The following is a 19263-nucleotide window of genomic DNA, read 5'->3' as shown; positions in this document are numbered from 1 at the left end:
GTGCACTACTTCAATCATTAAAAGTCATTTCTCTTTGAAAAAATACCACAGCTGCCAACATGCACTTTCTTATGATTTACTTTTTAAGAAATTAAAGTGTCTTTTTCATAAAAAGAGATTTTAAAATATAACAATCTTTTATATTAGAATTATGTTTTTACTAAGAAAGATGAAGTATTTTACTTGAAATGTATTTTATCCTTATGATATGTCAACAGAATATTTACTGATCTGTTTTATTAGGCTGTTTTCCAAGCAGCTGCTTTTGAGATTGTAGATTAAGAATAAAAAGGAAATATAACTTCTCTGTGATGAAAAATGAGAGTTCAGTGAGCAAAATGGTGGTGTTTTCAGCCCAATTCCATCCATTATTTGTCTTTTCTACATAAAGGATCATTCCACTTATAATAAGCCAAAGGTGAGACATCTATTAGAATAGTGAGGAATCTACCTAGAAAATGTGTTATGAATGAGAAGTACAGTTTCAGAAATAGGAGGGGAAAAAAAAAAACGATTGTAATAGACAGTCACATCTTTGAGGGAATTGGGTCCTACTGACTTTTATTTTCACATAACAGAGTATTAGGGGGTAGGTGCACGGACTATGAATGAGGTAGGAAGCCAAGGAAGGAAAGAAACTTTTATATCCAGGATGGTCAGAGGGACAGGTCTCTCCATAAATTGGCTTTAGCCTGCTTCCTAGATCATGACCATCCTTTCTTTAAAAGTTTTGGATATTTCACCTTTAATGTTGACTTTTCTCATTCTTTTTTCCCCTATTTTTATCTCCTACTTCTTAATTTTCAAATTTAATCCATTTGTGAAGTTTATATTTTTACCATTATTGAGACTATCTTAACTGGTACAATCATTGCATAGCTACTTGGAGAACTGACCCCACGAACCTATAGAAATTCAATAAATGAATTAAAATATTAATATTAAAGACATATTTCCAACGTGAGTTAAATTTTTTAGTAGCTCCTCTGAAATGAGATTTCTTTTCTGAGGTTTCTTTTGATATTTTAACAAAATCAATCAACAGAAGTTAAAGCAGATTATGACTCAGCTGGAGAACGGAAACATTTAAAGTAATTCTAACTTTCATCAACTGCTTCAAAGGCTGAAGGGGCTTCGAAATAAAAACTTGCTTTTCTAATGTAAGCTGTAAATATTTAGATCTAAAGATGTGAAAAATCTTCTACAAATATATAAAGAATAAAGCAACACCCCTTTGAGCTAAGCAGTTTATAACTGGGCATAGCTTCAGAAGGAGAAAATGAACACTAAGTTATGTGACTGGGTTCAAGTTTACAAAATCCTTGTCCAACAAATAGCCTAATTCCCCACCAATAACAAAGAGCATAGACCTTGCAACTTTTTAATTTCAACACAAAATCTAGGAACTCTGGAGTCTGGCAGTTGACAAAGCACACTATATTCATTTCACAAAGATTTATTGAGTATCCCTTATTTGCAAAGAGCTGTGTCTGTGACGGTCATGCATTGGAAAGCAAGGGCCTTTGCCAAGTACCTCTTCTCTATTTGGGAAAAACAGATATAACAAATAAGCAAAAAAAAAATCATTGTAAATGATCGTTGTGACACCTGCTATGCAGAAAACAAGTAGTTATGAGCACATAGAACAGAGGTCCTGATCTCATGTGATGAATCAGGAAAGGCTTAGTAAGGAAATGATGTCTTATCTGAGGTTTGGAAGGAAGCAAAAGTTGGGGCCGGGCTGGACATCCAGGCAGAGGGAACAGCATGGTTAAAGTTTTCCAGGCAGGAAAGAAAAGGAACAGGATGAGCTTGAGAAAATGAAAGCAAGCCAGAGTATTGAGGAAACCACTGGGATTGGGAAATACGGTTTAAAGTTAGCAAGAAGTAAGACTGCTGGACCGCTCTTCCTCTCTGGCCTCATCTGAACTTGTGAGAAGAAAGCAGGGAGTGAGGTGAGGCATCTCTAAGATTTTGTGCAAGAGGAATTGATATTTATAAAAAGTAGACCACAGACCACTTCCTTTGTAGACAGTATTTTATTTCAGTTTCAAAACAATCATAAAGTAGGTTTTATCCCCTTTATTTTACATATGGAGAAACTGAGGCTCAGAAAATGTAAATAATGTGTACAGGATTCCACAGAATGGGCTTAAAAGCTGGTACTTGACTAATTTTTCTTAAGAAACTGCTCCCCCTCCCCCCAAAAAAAATCTATCGCTGAAGCTGCATCACCACCCTCTTGGACCTCTCCCCTCTGGAATCACAGGCTGCCTCTGGTTAAATGACAGGATAGGACGGAGATATCAGAACAGGAACTAAGTAACCCCCGAGGCCACCTGACTTCCTTCACTTTCCAGCTGAGGAAACTGAAGACTAAAGATGCCAAGTGACACACCCAAGGGCCAGTGTGAGTGATTGCCAGAGCCTGGGTTTATTGTGAACCACCTTCTTTGGCAGCCACAGTTCCAAAGGTTAGTGGCTAAGAGAGCCATCGTTTATCTAAAACTCTGACAACAATTTACTGAGGTAGCCACATTTATTGAAAAAAGTCATCTTGACTTTTGGAAGCAAAACCTCTTTTTATCCTCCTCATTAATAATGTCTGTTTGTGTTCTGTCTACATAATTAGAAATCCTTCTGAGTAAATCAAGGTAATTTATTTTCTATCATCATGGAGGTAACCTGCCTTGCTCCTAATTCTAAAACTTCTCTGACAACTTTTGGAGTTAATGAGAATTGGATAACTATTAAGATGCTTTAGAAGAGAACATTTGAGGTGGGTGGAATAGGAGAAGAAACTCTATAAACTCAAAATTGGTTTTTAATGTTTGAGATTATTCCGGAAACCAAAACCTGAGCCCTGTTGGCCTATGCCAAATTGTTTTCTAAATGGATGAATTTGTATAATATGTTCAGGAAGAACATTCTGTTTAAAATGGCTAAATGCAAACTAATTGGACTTTTAACATTAAAAAAAAAAGAATGCCAGTGAGCAGGTATTTTAATAGAAGCAATTCTGAAAAATTAAGTATTAATTATATTTTGTTAGGTTCTCCACTAGAGGGCAAAAAGAACATATCAACACAATAGGTGCCTTAATGACAGGCTGGCATTTGAAACCAGGCATGTTTTGGGTTATCTCACTGTCAGTTATCATTTAAAAATGTACTTAATATAATCACAAGCAGTTGACTTGTATATTTATTCCAGGAAAGAAGAACAATCCAATTTTTATGTATCTGTCCCTAAGCCCACGTATTGCCATCTAGCTGAAAGTTTTCATTGTAATGCTTTTAATAAAATCACCTTAAAAATTAAGAATTTGCTAATTCGAAAGAGATGTGCAGTAGGATGCAGGCTGGATGGCATTTTTAGCATGGAAAAGTATATTTGGAGAAAGATTCGTTTTAAAGCTCTTGTAAAATAACATGCTGGCCCCTTAGAATTGATAGACCATGCTTGTGTTTCGTAGGTATTGTTTGCACCTTGTTCAGATGGAGGCACTAAGGAAAAATGAGCCCCTGGTGTTTCAAAGCACTCAGCTGCCACCTGTCCCATCCCCACTGCCTGGTGTCTTAGACCAGGTTCCTTAGAAGCTGAGCCTGAGACAGGGTTTCTGGTATTTGTGATTTGCTGAGGGCATGGCTCTCCAGAAAAATGTCCTGTAAGGGAGGGTGTACATTGTGATTTGGAAGGGCAAGGAGAAGAGGAAGAGTGATCTCAGACAGGCTAGCCATTGCCTAATTCACAGGGAGAGGGCTCTGGAGCATAAATTGCAAAGTCACCCACACTTGAGGCAAAGGAGCTGCCCTTGGATACACCTTACCAGTCATCATCAGCTGTGGGTCTCGGTGTGGGTAGAGGGTCAAGGAACTCAGCGTTGGGATGCTCTTCTCAGCTGAGGGCTATGGTCTGTAGAAGGAGGCAGCTGCGGGCTCTGAAATAAATGAAATCCCTGATGGAGGCGTTTATCTTTGCAAAGTGAGTCTTTAAAATATATGTATTTTGTACGTATGTATTCTGTGCTCACTTCGGCACATACATATATACAAAATACATACATATATTTAAAAGATATTTAAATATGTATTTCTTAAAAGATATTTAAGAAAAGGAATAGCATTAAAAGAAGGTTAGATAAGCAACTATCTTTTATATGGGGTTGATCCCTATGAAATTGCCTTATTCAACAGTTCTTGATGTAGGAAAACATCAGTTTTATCAGTTTCACATAGTTCAACCTAATTGTTGGTCTCATTGCTTTCATTTATTTTACCTTTCTACTTATTCCATGCAACAAAAGCCATATGTGATATGTGGCATTTACATAGTTAAGGAGTCTCTTATTTTGAAACTTAAGGGCAAGTTTCCTATGTTGCTTCCTTTTGTTTAATGTAACTACTGTTTTACTTCTTTTACTAAAATATGACCATAAAATTGTTTCCGATTACTAAATTTGTTGACGTTTACCCATGTGTGACTGATCAAAGTACAACTAGACACTTGATTAACAGCCATAAATAATGATACCCATTTGTCCACATATAAGCCATATGTTCCATATGTCCTTTGAATCAAATAGAAATCTCTTTTGCACAAGAAGGATATCACAGTGGGATTGGACCTTTCCTCAGGTTGTATAAAATTGTTCACTTATCTCCAATTGGACACTGAAATCCTTCCTTAGTTCTTAAGACATTCAAACGATGTGTAAGATCACTCTTCAAAGAATTACAGCTCAATCATTGGGACATCTTAAAACTTTGGGACTATATTATTAGGAAGGCATGTTTATGATGGTCACATCTTCCTGTTCAGTGAGGTTTTTTTTTACCAATATATAATTATTTTTGGTCCCTTATAAAACTTTTTCTTGAATTCCATTTTAAAGATAATAAGACTGCACTTTTAGTTTTATCTTGGCTCATATTGGACAGATACATCTTTTCCTCCTTTTTTTCAATTTTTATATGTCTTCTTGTTTGTGTGTGTCTCTTATTGAGCGTATATTCTCCCATCTTGATTTTTTATTTTATCACAAGAGACTTCTCTTCGTGTCTGAGATTATCTTATTACATGACATTAATTCTGCCATATTATTTTACATTTTCCATTACTATAATTTCTTATCTCTTCTTTCCAGTTTTCCATCCAAGAGATATGGGTTTATTAGCATAGAATTTATTCATCCTACTTTGTTGTTATGTTTGCCCTTAGCTTAGGGCTCATATTCACTTTTATACACCCCTGTCAATATCTACGTTTTCTCCCAGGAAGACAAGTTCATTTGGTCCCTTCCATTATCTTTCATCATGTTCATATTGTCCAATTCTAGATTTTTATTTCTGGGATTTTATGGTTATAATTTCTCTCTTTCTTTCCCATAGCTTTTTGTGGCTTTTTTTTATGGCAATGATACACTTGCTCAGGGTGTTTTATTACCTTACCTTCCTATATTTTTTGCTCCCTCCTTCTGTGTTTATTTATCTTCTTATTTGAGTCCTTGGTCCAAGAAAGTTTTAAGGTGGGTCTTTATTTGACAAATATTCTCAGGCCCTGTATGACTGAGAACATATTTTATGCTTCTGTATTTATATGATATTTTATCAGTGCATCTAATTTTAGGTGATAAAAATCTTAGACAAATATGGTAGCATTTTTACCCTGATTTTCAAAAGGTCTCACTCACTTTGGAATGGCTGAAACCTACTAACATAACATAACTAAACATAGAGTTTTTCCATGGGTTTTTAGCAACCAGTAAATACCCCACCTATTTCATGATTTTTAACTTGGATAAAGAGATACCTTGATGTTAGGATGTGGTTCTAGCAGGAACGTAGCAGGGAGTGAAAGAAGACAGTCTCCAGAAGGGAGATCTTAGATTACAACAAGGCTCCAGAAAGCAAGGCTGTCGGAATCCCTCAGGAATGGCTGCCATCTAAGACCAAGTTGCAGCGCCTGGCAGGACAATATAGTTGGGGCAGGGGCCGGTGGTGGGGCAGAGAATACGTGTGCACTGAAAGCTCAAAGGCATATAACTGACACGATAAGAGTGTTAGGAGGTGCTTACATCGTTCCTGAAATGTGGCTTGGAATAATGCAGAGGGAGATGTGGGGATGAAGGAACAAGGTCCAAGTCCAGGGAGGCAGGACTGGCAGGCACCATGCAGGAGGCAGCCTTCCACTTGACCTGTAGGCTTACTGTCCTCAGCTCATCTGCCTACCAATGATTCACATATCCTCTCCCTCAAAGATGCTGCTGGGGTTGTCGTTTTAGGAGAGAGCAGAGTGGGGTCTGGTCCGGGGTCTCTGGACGTGATGGGGGCACAGACTGACCCCATCACAGTCATGCCTGTTCTTCATCTTCAGAAACACTTCCAAATTTTTATGATACACCAGTTGACATCTCTTGACATACTTCTGGGTTCTAGGGTAAGTTTCTTGCAACTAGTTACAAATTAGGAATAGCTGGGGTGGGGCTAAGGCAGGGCAGGGATTGTATGTCACATTGGAATAAAATGGCTAATACCCTTTCTGTTCTAAAGAAGAGAGAGAATAGAGGGAGAAAAATTCTGCCAACATTGTCTTTTGTGAAGGAGACATTTGGTTTATGATTGTACTAGAGTTAGTACTAGATTCTGAGAACAACTGAAAAGGATGTTTTGCCTGTAGTACTAAGCAACTAATTGTGCCCTTAAAGGATAGAGGAAAGAAAGAGAACAGCAAATATGCTTCCTTGTCAATTCCAACTTCAGGTTCCGGAATTTATTTTGAGTCCTAAAATGTTGTTAGGAGGTAGAGTTTGCTTCCTTTCCATTCCAACCCCGGAGCTGTGCAATGAAGAAAGTGAATGAGGTGGTTAATGCCCCAGGGGATTAAGATTTTTCAATTAAGAAAGAAGCAACTTTAGATGAAAAATGTGAGTAAACACGGGGAGGTGGTGTTTGCCTTCAAAACAGGATGAACACATAGAAGAAAAAATTCCATCCTGCTGCCCTTTTGAAGGTGGTCTTTTGAGGAAGAGGGAATTCAAATGTGTCCGGAGTCTGGGCCTCCTAGGGTGGAAAGAAAAGGCCAAGAGTAAAAAATAGTATAATTGCGGAATTTACAGCCATGTCTCAAAAGACCTATTACAAAGATCAGAGCAGAAAATTCCTGTTTTCTTACTGGTATAAGACTCAACTGGTCCTTAGACACCCATATAATGATATTAATGATCAGAACTTAACAGGGAGTTGCTGTGGGTTTTTAAAACAATTAACATGTACCAAATTCCAGCTCAGCATTTGAGAATACTCAGGGAATACCCAAAGGAATGCTGTGAAACTTCATAGTGTTTATAAAACTTCACACACGGAGCAAGTGGCACAGCTAAGAACTGATATTAAAGATCCCAGGTAAGATTCCATGGAGAGGTCATTTTTACCGTCCCTGTAGGTGTAACTTCTGCCTCAGCTGTGGCTCAGTGCAGGAGATTCCAAAAAGGAAGAACTCTTTTTTTTCGGAGACAGCATCATTTATCAATGAAGAGATTTTTGCTTCATCCAAGGATAGAAGGAACTGGCAATCACCTAGTTAGCACCCAGAATTTAAAGATGAGAACACTGAGGTCCAGAGACAAACTGGTTTTTCCCAGTTTACATCAGAAGGTAGTGACATAGACAAATGTGTAAACATTTGGGCATCACCCAAAAAAGATGCTGTATCTTTAAATTCTAAAAATAAATATTCACGCTACTGAAGTTTTATAATTAAAAAAAAATATATCCCAGGCTAATGCAGATGAAATCTTTAAGACATATGGATAGGAGTGGCATGTTTCTGATCATCATGAAAGTAGGTGTGTCCTCATAGCACATATCGTGAACTGACCTCATTAAGGACAAACTCAGAGCACTTCCCATGTTTTGTTCCAGGAATAGAATCTTTTTTTTTTTTTTAATGCACATAGTCTAATCTCCTGACCTTTTTTAAAAAAATAAAGTATAATTGATTTAATACAATGTTGTGTTAGTTTCAGGTGTACAGTAAAGTGATTCAGTTATATATATATGTGTGTGTGTATATATACATATTCTTTTTCAGATTCTTTTCCTTTATAGGTTATTACAAGACATTGAGTATAGTCCCCTGTGCTATACAGTATGTCCCTGTTGTTTATCTATTTTATATATAGTAGGTGGATATGTAAATCCCAAACTCCAAATTTATTCCTCCCCCAACCCCTTTCCCCTTTGGTAACCGTAAGTTTGTTTTCTATGTCTGTGGATCCATTTCTGTTTTGTATATAAATTCATTTGTATCATTTTATTTTAGATTCCACATATAAGTGATATAATATGATATATGTCTTTCTCTGGCTTACTTAGTATGATAATCTCTAGGTCCATCCATGTTGCTGCAACCAGGCATAGAATCTTGAGCAGTAAAATCAACCAACTAGTGCTAGCATATTATGGACCCTGTCCTCTAGCAGCTTGCAGTCTTTCTGGGCAATGAGACGGACTCATATTAAACAGCCTTGATTCATTTAATGAGTATTTTCAAGGGCTTAATCCTTGACTTCCGAAGTGGAGCTGATGCAGGCAAAATCCCTGCACAGTAATTCTCTAGCCTGGGTTTCTGATTTTCTCACTCGTTTGGTCCATTCATTCTGAATTTTCTCCTTATTTTCCCATCAGCCCAACAGTGAGTAACTTCTTTTCAGCTACTTACACCACATGAACTGTGTCTCTCTTATCTCTATGACGAGAATTATCCTGTAGATTTCAGCCTCTTGGGAAGAGATTCCTTCCTATTTCTAGACCAAGTCTGATTTATCTGTGATGAACCATCCTAGCACTCTGAACTTGCCCTTCAGAACACATTATATTGTGTTTGTTTCTGTATATTTCTGATTATATAGTTAATATCTTCCTCTCCCACTGCACTGTGGTCTCCAAGAACAGGGAGGATGCCTGTTCACTTGCTGTCATATCTCTAACATCCAGTAAAGTGTCTGGTACATGAGCACGTACTCAATAAAAAAGTGCTGTGGTAAAGTATTTAATTACACAAGCACAGTGTAACTTAACTGACGAGGACATTTTGAATACAGCTAATTTCAGCTGTGAATAGATAAATATTTGAAAAACATCAATTCCATCAGTTCATACAAAACTCTTGGCTGTGGTCTCGCTCCTCAACTTATGGTATTGTTGGTCTCAGCCGTTAGAAATGCAGACGCTCAGGACCCTCCCCAGACCAGCTGCGTCAGAATCTGAAATTTACAGGACTCGCCAGGTGCTTCCTATGGGCTGGGATGTGTTGTAAATCAGAGATTAAAAACTCAGGTGTTTTGTTTGGCCAGGCAGATCCCCTAGGTGAGTGAAGTAAATCAGACATTTATGTATAAGCATGATCATAGGTGACTTCTGACCCTTGACCTCCCTCACTGGGAGTGGTGGGCACTGTGTTGACCTGGAGATTAGCTTCATCTAACAGGGACAGCCATGTGCATATCAAGACGATTGCAGGCCTAGGGTTGCAGGACCCTTGAGCAGTTCAAGAGAAAAAGACACAAACCTGCAAGTAGAATCTGTGGACTCAAGCACTGACAACTAAATTCAGTTCTTTTTATTTATTATTTTTTCTTTTTTTAAAATTAAAGTATAATTAATATACAATGTGTTAGTTTCAGGTGTGCAGCAAAGTGATTCAGTTATACACACACACACACACACACACACACACATATATATATATATATATATATATATTCTTTTTCAGATTCTTTTCCATTACAGGCTATTAAAAGATATTGAATATAGTTCCCTGTGCTATACAGTAGGTCCTTGTTGTTTATCTGTTTTATATAGAGTAGTGTGTATTTGTTAATCCCAAATTCCCAATTTATCCTCCCCCCTTTCCTCTTTGGTAACCATAAGTTTGTTTTCCATGTCTGTGGGTCTGTTTCTGTTTTGTATATAAGTTCATTTATATCACTTTTTTAGATTCCACATATAAGGGATATCATATGACATTTGTCTTCCTCTGTCTGACTTTAAGCAGAAGAATCATGAAAGACTTAAGCCGAATGCACACGTGCCATAGTGCTTGTTGAAACGTCTCTAGTTTGCAAAATTTCTTATCAATGAAGAGACTTTGGGGAATGCAGTAAACAATTCTAAGTCTTCACTAATGCAGATTACTCTTTTCTCTATTTCATTCCTTCTCTCTTTCATTATTAATTTATTTATTCAATACACATTCTGTGTCTCCTGTGCTGAGTGGTCCCTTTGCCAGGTACAATCGACCTAAAAGTGAATAGCATCGAATATACATGACATGCAGTGGCTCACAGTCTCACGATGAAAACACTGTACTCAGGAAACACAGTGCTTTATGTAGGTATCACTGCAATAATTGTCACGTCTATTTCTGAGAGATGTTCTTAAGAAGGTTACACTCTAGCTTGAGTGGTTCACAAATCTCAGTGGGAGACAGAGTAGAGGGGACAGCTTCCTGAAGACAAATGGAGCAAAGGAGGTTTACAAGAGGATGTGGTTCCTCTAAAAAGCAATCTTGAGGAGTGAATTCTGAATAGCAGGTGTAGCACCCTCAGTGATTTAAAAATGGGAACGTTTCTTCTAACACTTCATCATTTTTGGAAGGCAAGAAAATCTACTTCATCTTTGCACAGGCGGGAGAGCTGTTTCACAAAGTTACAGCTCTGAATGCCATTACTCGGGTAGATTAAGACTTAATTGATTTCACCACATTCGGCATATTTTCTTCTTTTCTAGTTGTAGGGTTCTCTCCAGTTGGTTGGAGGTAATTTTATCTGTCTTTGTCAGAGAAGTTAGCTCTGGAGATGCAGTGACATTTATGAGAAAGCCCCACACGGATAACAAACACTCCACAAGGCTTTATATTTGTGTGGTGGCAGCTGTGATAAAGAATGTAATAAAACTCAACCGAAGATTTCATTCAAATACGGCTTGTTGATTAGCCCACAGTGGTGAGTGAGCAAAGGTCTGATGATGTTATACAATATCTGGGACTGGAGTTTCCATTCAGGATGAAAGGATGTTTTGTCTCATTTCACTCAAGCTTTCCATTTCATCGATCCATCTATGTTGAATAATGGTCTGATGATAAAATTTGTAACTTTTCAGGTTTTTTTTTTTTTTGAGACAAAATAGTAATTTGTCCTCTAGAACACTCACCACCAAGTAAACAGGCTTGGAGGACTCTGTCTTCCTGTATCCACTGACTGTGGATAACAAGCCATCCACCTATATGGAATTTATTTCAATGTTTTAGTGTCATCATTCTCATTCTGACTGTGAGAGGATGTTCCTGCCATATTTGTTCTCCCCGTATGACATCTCCAGACCTCATGTTTTACAAAACCTCTGCATTCTGCACACATACCAACTTCAACAGTATTCCTCTGGAACATTTTGTAGTTTTTCTTCCCTAATCAACAAAATATCAGTGTGTCTGCCTGATGCTCCTTCACTCACACTAGAGAGTAGGGGGGCCTAGAGTCACCCAGGAAATCTTGAATTTATTCTATTCTCTAAGGCAACTCTTTCATTTAGACTTTCTTCTTTATTCTCTGTCTCTCTGATTACTTACATAGTTTCCAACCCCCCTCCCCCATCTATATTCTGCACATCAGCCAGGGTGACATTATTTGACATGAAAATCTGATCACACGTGTCCCCTTCTTGCTTGGAGATTCAGTGGTTTCTCACTGCCTAGAGAATGAATCCCAGACTCCTCATCTGACATACGAACTTCATTGTCTGTGTCTCCTGAATGAAGACACCGGCTACACCAACCACTGCAAACTGCTTCTGACTCTGACACTCTTACACATGGCTTTCCCTTTTGCAAAATGGCACACACACCACTCCCTCCTTCTGTCTCCCCGCTCCTGTCTCCCGAGCTTCTTCCCAGTGACATGTTACCACTTCTTACTGCTTTGAAAGAATGGTCTCCAGAGACTGTCACTCTGGATTCCAATCCTGACTCTGCCACTAGCTCTGGACCTTGAAGAAGTTATCCTGCCTCTTGGTGCTTTTGTTTCCTCATCTATGAATCAGGGTAAAATTAGCACTCACCTCACTAGGTTGCTGTCAACACTAAATAAACAAATACATATAACGAATTTATCATGTGAGTACACAATAAATTACTATGACTAACTCCATTAACAGTGTCACATTTTATGTAATGTTTTTGGTCACCTTGAGGATAATAAGAAAGCAAACCTATTGGGACCCAAGATCATAAATAGAGGAAAACATTCCAAAGCCAAATATAAATGATTTGGGGATTAACAATTAATTAGGATCAGTCATTTGCTGTTCTCTTTTGTTGGTTAGCATAGTTAACACATAGTTTTTGAAACTGAAGATTAGAATAAAATGGATTTAAATGAATGAATACCTATATTGGAAAGATGGGATAGAATGTAAAATAGATATCACATAATTACTCAATAGCTTTTCCAATCTCAGTTGAATATTTTATTGGGGCAACAACATTTTCAAATTTTAGGATGTTTATTCTACTCTATATTAGGAGACTAGGAGAATGGGGATTTGCCATGGTACAAACTTCAATGATTCATAGAATTATCATACCATTTAGCCTAGGTATGCTAAAGATTTTGCTGTCTCTAGGACCAATTGTCTTGGTCTGAAGTTTGAAGGGGTACATAGCCTCTGATCCTAAGCCAGATTTACAGTCTCAGGGGACCCTGATGAACAGGAGAAAATAGGTGCTTTCAGTTGATTTTTGGAAAACTATTTGAATCTCTAGCTGGCTTAGGGACAGATCATGTTTCTATTTAAGGTAATGGTCTCAGGAAGCTGGGATCCCTGATGTTATGACACTCCAAGAATTTCATAGTTGGGGCAGAGTTTGATGGTTGGAATTTAACGAAGCTCTAGCTTTAAATAAAAGCAGGCTCCTTTCTTGAAAATCAGCTAGAACAGAGGGAAAGTGAGATGGGACCTCCTTGGCCTCCCCAGCAGCCTCTGGTGATGTCCTCCTAGGGCCAAGGGTGCTTCGCTAAGACCCCCGGAATCGCCCTGGAGCATCAGGGGCAGATCACTGATCCGATGATTTATTGATCAAATCAGGACCAGGTTGAGAGTAAAAGGGAGCCAATTATTTCCACAGCCCGGATTTGCCCAGGATAGTTGTAGAAACTGGGGATGCTCCAGTAAAATCAGGTATTATGGTTACTGTAATGTTGGAGTGAGGAGAGACGGTTCAAAAATAAAGGGGGTAAGCAGATTTATTATAAATGATTGTTTTCTCCTTGTCTGTGTCCCTCATTCTGTCTCTTTTGCTTGCATATCTATGACTTTTCTTCTGTCTGAATAGGTTTAAGTGTATGTATAGTGCTCAGAAGACCCATGCAATAATAAAAATTCCTATATAAACAAAAGAACCTCCCTCTGTTAAAGTGTCACTGTGTCGTAAACTGCATGATAATAGTGTCATCTGGTAAGATTACAATGTTTATGAAGTCCTTGTGTTTTGAGATTCTTAATGTTTACAATAATGCACAATGTTTTACATTTCACTTAAGCGTTCACTACAGATGCATCTGCATTGCAGGTCTAAGCGTGATTTGTCTCTCTTGCTTTGGAGCTTTTCGATTTGAGAGCTATTGTGACAGTGGCAACATAAATTTAACTTTGTTTCCTCTCTCTGATAACTGCCAGTGTGTTTTAACAATTCATTCATTCAATAAACATTTAATAACTGTCTATGCTGTGTGCCAAACACTGTTAGAGTTTATGTGGGACACAGAGATAAATAAGATGTGGTCTTAGGCTCCAAGGATTCACCATCTGCTAAAATTTTTTTCTATGTTAAGAATATCTTCCTTTGTTTTTAATAACAATCAAACCTTAATGTTTACGTTGGTAGAATATGATCAGCAATAATATACTTACATCATCATTTAACTGTCAACTTAAATGAAATTTAAACATTTATCTCTCCTTACTTCTATCCCTGTTCACTTCCTGGGCGTCTTTTCTGTGAAGTTGAGTCATCCAATGATGGCTATTCCGGAACACGAAACTCTTGATTCCGAAGAGGTAAATGGAAGATACAATTGAGATCTGGTTATCTGTTTCCATGTGATATTAGGTTGTAGAAATAAGCCAATCTTATTTTTTAAAAATATTAATAAAATCAGGTTTTTTTTTTTAAAAAAAAGAAAGAATGAACTGGTCTACTCTGATAGTCACATGAGTAAATTCTTGCTGCTTCTCAGCGTGGAAGTTGTACTAGAGGTCCCCATGTGTGTAGCACCTTGGTCACAAACTAACTTCTATCCCCTCTGTCTTCGTGATTTTCTCTTTGGATTCATATGTGAAACCACTGTTGTCTTCTTTTTCTAGAGGGTCAATGGATATCCAATAATACTTATATGTGCTTTTGAGTCAGAGGTCTCAGGACCTCGTGGTAGCTCAGTTTCCCATCCCCAAGTGAATTTTGCATATGGCGGGTAGCATACAGACCAGCGTGTGCCATCTCAAACATACCTCTGAATTTCATGCAATGTTTAACCACTTTCACATTTTGAGCTAACAGATAAAAATAAATGCAAAAAACCTTTTTATTTTTATAAATGTTATGCCAAAGAGACACGAAAAAGTTTTGTAAAAAAATTTAAATTTTGTGTTAAGAGCAAGAATAACTGAACAATGTTTTCTTCTTCTATATCCCTTCAGACAAAGTGGTAAATATGGAAAAAAGAATGCTTTTTAAAGGACTTATCTTTAAGATGGTAAAAAGTGAGCTTATTCATTCATTCCAGATACCTTCACAAATGAGGCCTGCTCAGTTTGGTAGCCTCTAAGTTTAGAAAAAAATAGTAATAATACAAAAGAGCAATAAGAATAATACAATTCCAAATAAGGTTCTAAATGAAATCTGAATATTTTGCCAAGCATATTTTCCACAATTTAGGGCGTATTTCATAAAGTCACATCCCTATTTCTGTAAATTTTGAAACGTATCATACAGGACCAATGTGTCTCTCTGCTATACTTTAGTCATTAAAATATAAAGGCATGTTATGAATAGGGGTGAATTTGTATCCTTGACCATATCTCTGATTTTTTTTAAAAATCAGGATTATTGGTGTAATGAGTTATGGACATATGGGAAACTGTTGATACATGTAGCCAAGTTGCATTGCTGAACAACTGTAGTAATTCACCTTCCCAGAAACTTGTTATAATACCTGTTTCTGTGTACTATATATCTGTCAGCATTGAGAATTATTATAATTGCCAATTTATTGAGAGTTTATTATATGTTACCATGTTATGCACTTTAGATGCATTATTTTACTTAATCTTCACAAAACATTGTAAGTTAAGTATTATTGTTCCCATTTTACAGATGAGGAAACTGGGGCCAAGAGAAATCCATTTATTGCCTAAAGTCAAATAGCTGACAAGTGTCTGTACAGTCAGGAATGGGATCCAGATATGACTGCCTGGGGCCTATGCTCTTAAACAATCTACTTTCCTCTATCCAGCTATCTTTATCTAAATCTCTATCTATACTATTTAAATCTTTTTCCCCTTTAAAATCATGCTTTAAAATATTTGCAGTTTAAAAGAGGAAATTGTCTTTCATTTTTATTTGCATTTAAAATTCTGTCTTTTTCTGTTATTCTTGTCTATTTTGCTTTTGCATCATGTTAAGCATTTATCTACTGGTCTAGTAATGTTTTTATTATTGAGTTGTAAACTCCCTTTATATATTAAGGAGATTAACTCTGTCAAATGTGCCAGCTCTTTCACTGTGATGGTGGCAAATTGTGTAATAGTAAAACAATTGGACAAATATGTAGTTCCAAAAAAAGGAGAAAGTTTGAATAAATTTTGTACATTTTCAATGAATGTTAAAAAATAATCAAATGTTCTCTTTCAAACATAATTTTGGCTCAAGCTTACAGAGACTACAGATAGAAATAAGAATGTTTCTACACAATAACAGAAAGTCAGTTGGTTGTTTAAATAACAAAAGCATCTGGTTCAGATAACAAATGCTGAATTAAGAGAATCTTATGTAATGTGAAAGACTCCATTGCTGAAAAGAACAGAGTAGATGTAGTATTTACACTTTTGGGGCACCAGTTATCACAATCCTAGAGATAAAACTTAGCATTAAGCTAGTGGATAAGATTGTGAAAAAATGATTTCAACTTTCATGTTTAGAATATATAAAGCAATACCATAAAAACCCCTACAGTTTGAAGTTTAACAGTTGTGAGAGATAGTGAGTTACTCTTAGTATTAAAAGAAATGTACACACACACACACACACACACACACACACAAAAATCACAAAATGGAATATTACTCAGCCATAAAAAAGAACAAACTAATGCCATTTGCAGCAACATGGATGGACCTAGAGATTGTCATACTGAGTGAAGTAAGTCATACAGAGAAAGTCAAATATCATATGATATCACTTATATGTGGAATCTAAAATTTGATACAAATGAACTTATTTGCAAAACAGAGATAGACTCATAAGTATAGAAAACCAGCAAGGTTACCAAAGGGGAAAGAGGGGGATAAATTGGGAGTTTGGGATTAACAGATACACACTACTATGTGTAAAATAGATAAACAACAAGGTCCTAGTGTATAGCACAGGGAACTATATTCAATACCTTGTAATAACCTCTAATGGAAAAGAATCTGAAAAAGAATATATATATATATATATCTGAATCACTTTGCTATACACCTGAAAATAACACAACATTGTAAATCCTATACTTCAATAAAAATAAATAAATATATATCAAACTAAAAAAAATAAAGGAAACATAAATAATTAAACTACCATTTTATCCACCTAGTATGCTGGGTTTTACTTCTTAGTTATACTGGCACATTTGGGAGCAATTTAACAACGTTTTACAATTCCTTATGATATGTGATCAGACTGTAATACTTACCCATGTATTTTTCCCAAACCCTCTTTTTGATATGTATTTACCCACAAAATAAGAAAACTACCTGTTTTTATAAAGCACCAAACAAGAAAACTACCCGTTTTTATAAAGCAATTCTCGTCTTATGACCATATGAACTAGGGAGTAAAGCTAGTTACAAATCCAGTGCAAATAAACACTCATGGAAGAACCTTGATCAGATCTGAGAATTTCCCTCTTGGTTTTCTCTCATTTCCTAAAGACAGCAGTCTCTCTTTCTTACTGCCAGACTCCTGTTTCTTGCATTTGATCCTGCTATTTGTAGACACTAGTTTTTCAAATAGATCAGTAATTCATTTAAAAACAGAGACCTCAGATTTATCTGATTTAATATGATCATCATTTTTACAAGTCCTATGATTTATGAAATCCATTTAAAGACAACTAACTCAAAATGACAATTTGACTTCTCATCTAGGTCAGTGGTTCTCAGCTCTGGCTCAACCTTAGTATCTCCTGGGACTTTTTAAAAGCCCCAAGAACAGGGTTCCACTCTAGGAAAATGAAATCAAAAAACTTAAAATAGAACTACCATATGACTCAGCAATCCCACTACTGGGCATATACCCATAGAAAACCTTAATTCAAAAAGACACATGCACCCCAATATTCATTGCAGCGCTATTTACAATAGCCAGGACATGGAAGCAACCTAAATGTCCATCAGCAGAGGAATGGATAAAGAAGATGTGGCACATATATACAATGGAATACTACTCAGCCATAAAAAGGAACAAAATTGGATCATTTGTAGAGATATGGATAGACCTAGAGACTGTCATACAGAGTGAAGTAAGTCAGAAAGAAAAACAAATATCATATATTAATGCATATATGTGGAATCTGAAAAAATTAGTATAGACAATCTTATTTACAAAGCAGAAATAGAGACACAGACATAGAGAACAAATGTATAGCTACCAAGGGGAAGGGGGTGCTGGAATGAACTGGGAGATTGGGATTGACGTACATACACTATTAATACTATGTATAAAATAGATACCTAATGAGAACCTACTGTATAGCTCAGGGAACTCTACTCAGTGCTCTGTGGTGACCTAAGTGAGAAGGAAATCCAAAAAAGAGGGGATATATGTATACGTATAGCTGATTCACTTTGCTGTACAGTATAAACTAACACAATACTGTAAAGCAACTGTACTCCAATAAAACAAAAAACTATCAATCCAAAAAAAAAAAATGTCTCCACTGGTCCTTTGATAAGTTTTAGATTCTCTTTAGAAATCAGAGAAATTGAAATGGAAAAAAAAATCTCATTGTTGCTCTGGTGCTCTTAAAAGCACGTGTTTTTTTTGTTTTTTTTAAAGCAATGCTTAAAAGTATTTTTTAAAAGTCAAAGTAAACTGTTAAGCTCAAAAAAAAAAAAAAGAATCTCTGGAGGTGGGCAAATGCTGGTTTAAAATCTCTACTGGTGATTTACATGTACAACAGGAACTGAGATCCTCAAATTCTAGCTCCTTCATTGGCAGTCTAGAAAAGTCAATCATTTGGAACCTTGGAAACACAAATTTGAAAGTAAAAGCAGGAGGATCATAAGAAATGGTGTTTCAGGGAATGCTTTGAATTAATAAAAATTTGGGTCACAAATTCTTCCTGTCTGATGTCATAAAAGTTTAACCTGTACTTTAATCTATGGTAGATTACTTCTGAGATATCTGTTCTATGCTGAGATTCACTGTAATTGAGTTAGTAAAACCTAATGCTTTATGCTTCCTGTGACATTCTACACAGGTTTGGAAAATACTTAGGCTGGGGTCAGGCATAGCATTTGTTGTGAGTTGAGTCTGAGGGCTAGTACTTCCAAAGAATGTTTTATTTAGCATTTTATTTGGCACTTTAAAAAATACTTGGCCACTGATTAATCCTCATAGAAGAAAGAGAGACCCCTAAACAATGGACTTAACCATTGTGATCAGCTGGTTGATCAATTTTCAAAGGAAGATCATTTTCATATATTTTTCTTTTGAGTGTGCTTGCATTTATTTTTTAAATTTTATTGAAGTATAGTTGATTTAAAAAGTGTTAATTTCTGCTTCACAGCAAAGTGATTCAGCTATACATATATATACTCTTTTTCATATTCTTTTCCATTATGGTTTATCACAGGATATTGAATATAGTTCCCTGTGCTATACAGTAGGACCTTGTTGTTCATCCATCCTATATATAATAGTTTGCATCTGCTAATCCCAGACTCC

The 19263-nt window shown here is 36.5% G+C and overlaps 1 protein-coding gene across 11 annotated transcripts in view; it reads left to right on the top strand.

The window, feature by feature from the left end:
• MLIP (muscular LMNA interacting protein) overlaps window positions 1-19263 on the top strand; it is a 301391-nt gene that overhangs the window by 265560 nt on the left and 16568 nt on the right. For 6 of the 11 annotated variants that reach the window (XM_060162528.1, XM_060162529.1, XM_060162525.1 and 3 more), the window contains one exon: window positions 14061-14114. The exons of 4 other annotated variants lie outside the window; for them this stretch is intronic. In XM_060162528.1, the coding sequence (XP_060018511.1) occupies window positions 14061-14114 (54 nt within the window). Of the gene's footprint in view, window positions 1-14060; window positions 14115-15429; window positions 15623-19263 lie in introns of those variants that run through there. One more of the 11 variants, XM_060162527.1, reaches the window with a different exon arrangement.

Source organism: Lagenorhynchus albirostris, chromosome 10 (assembly GCF_949774975.1).
Source record: "Lagenorhynchus albirostris chromosome 10, mLagAlb1.1, whole genome shotgun sequence".
Taxonomy (NCBI): domain Eukaryota; kingdom Metazoa; phylum Chordata; class Mammalia; order Artiodactyla; family Delphinidae; genus Lagenorhynchus; species Lagenorhynchus albirostris.
Note: the sequence above shows the minus strand (reverse complement) of the source record. Positions and strands in the feature narration are given on the sequence as shown.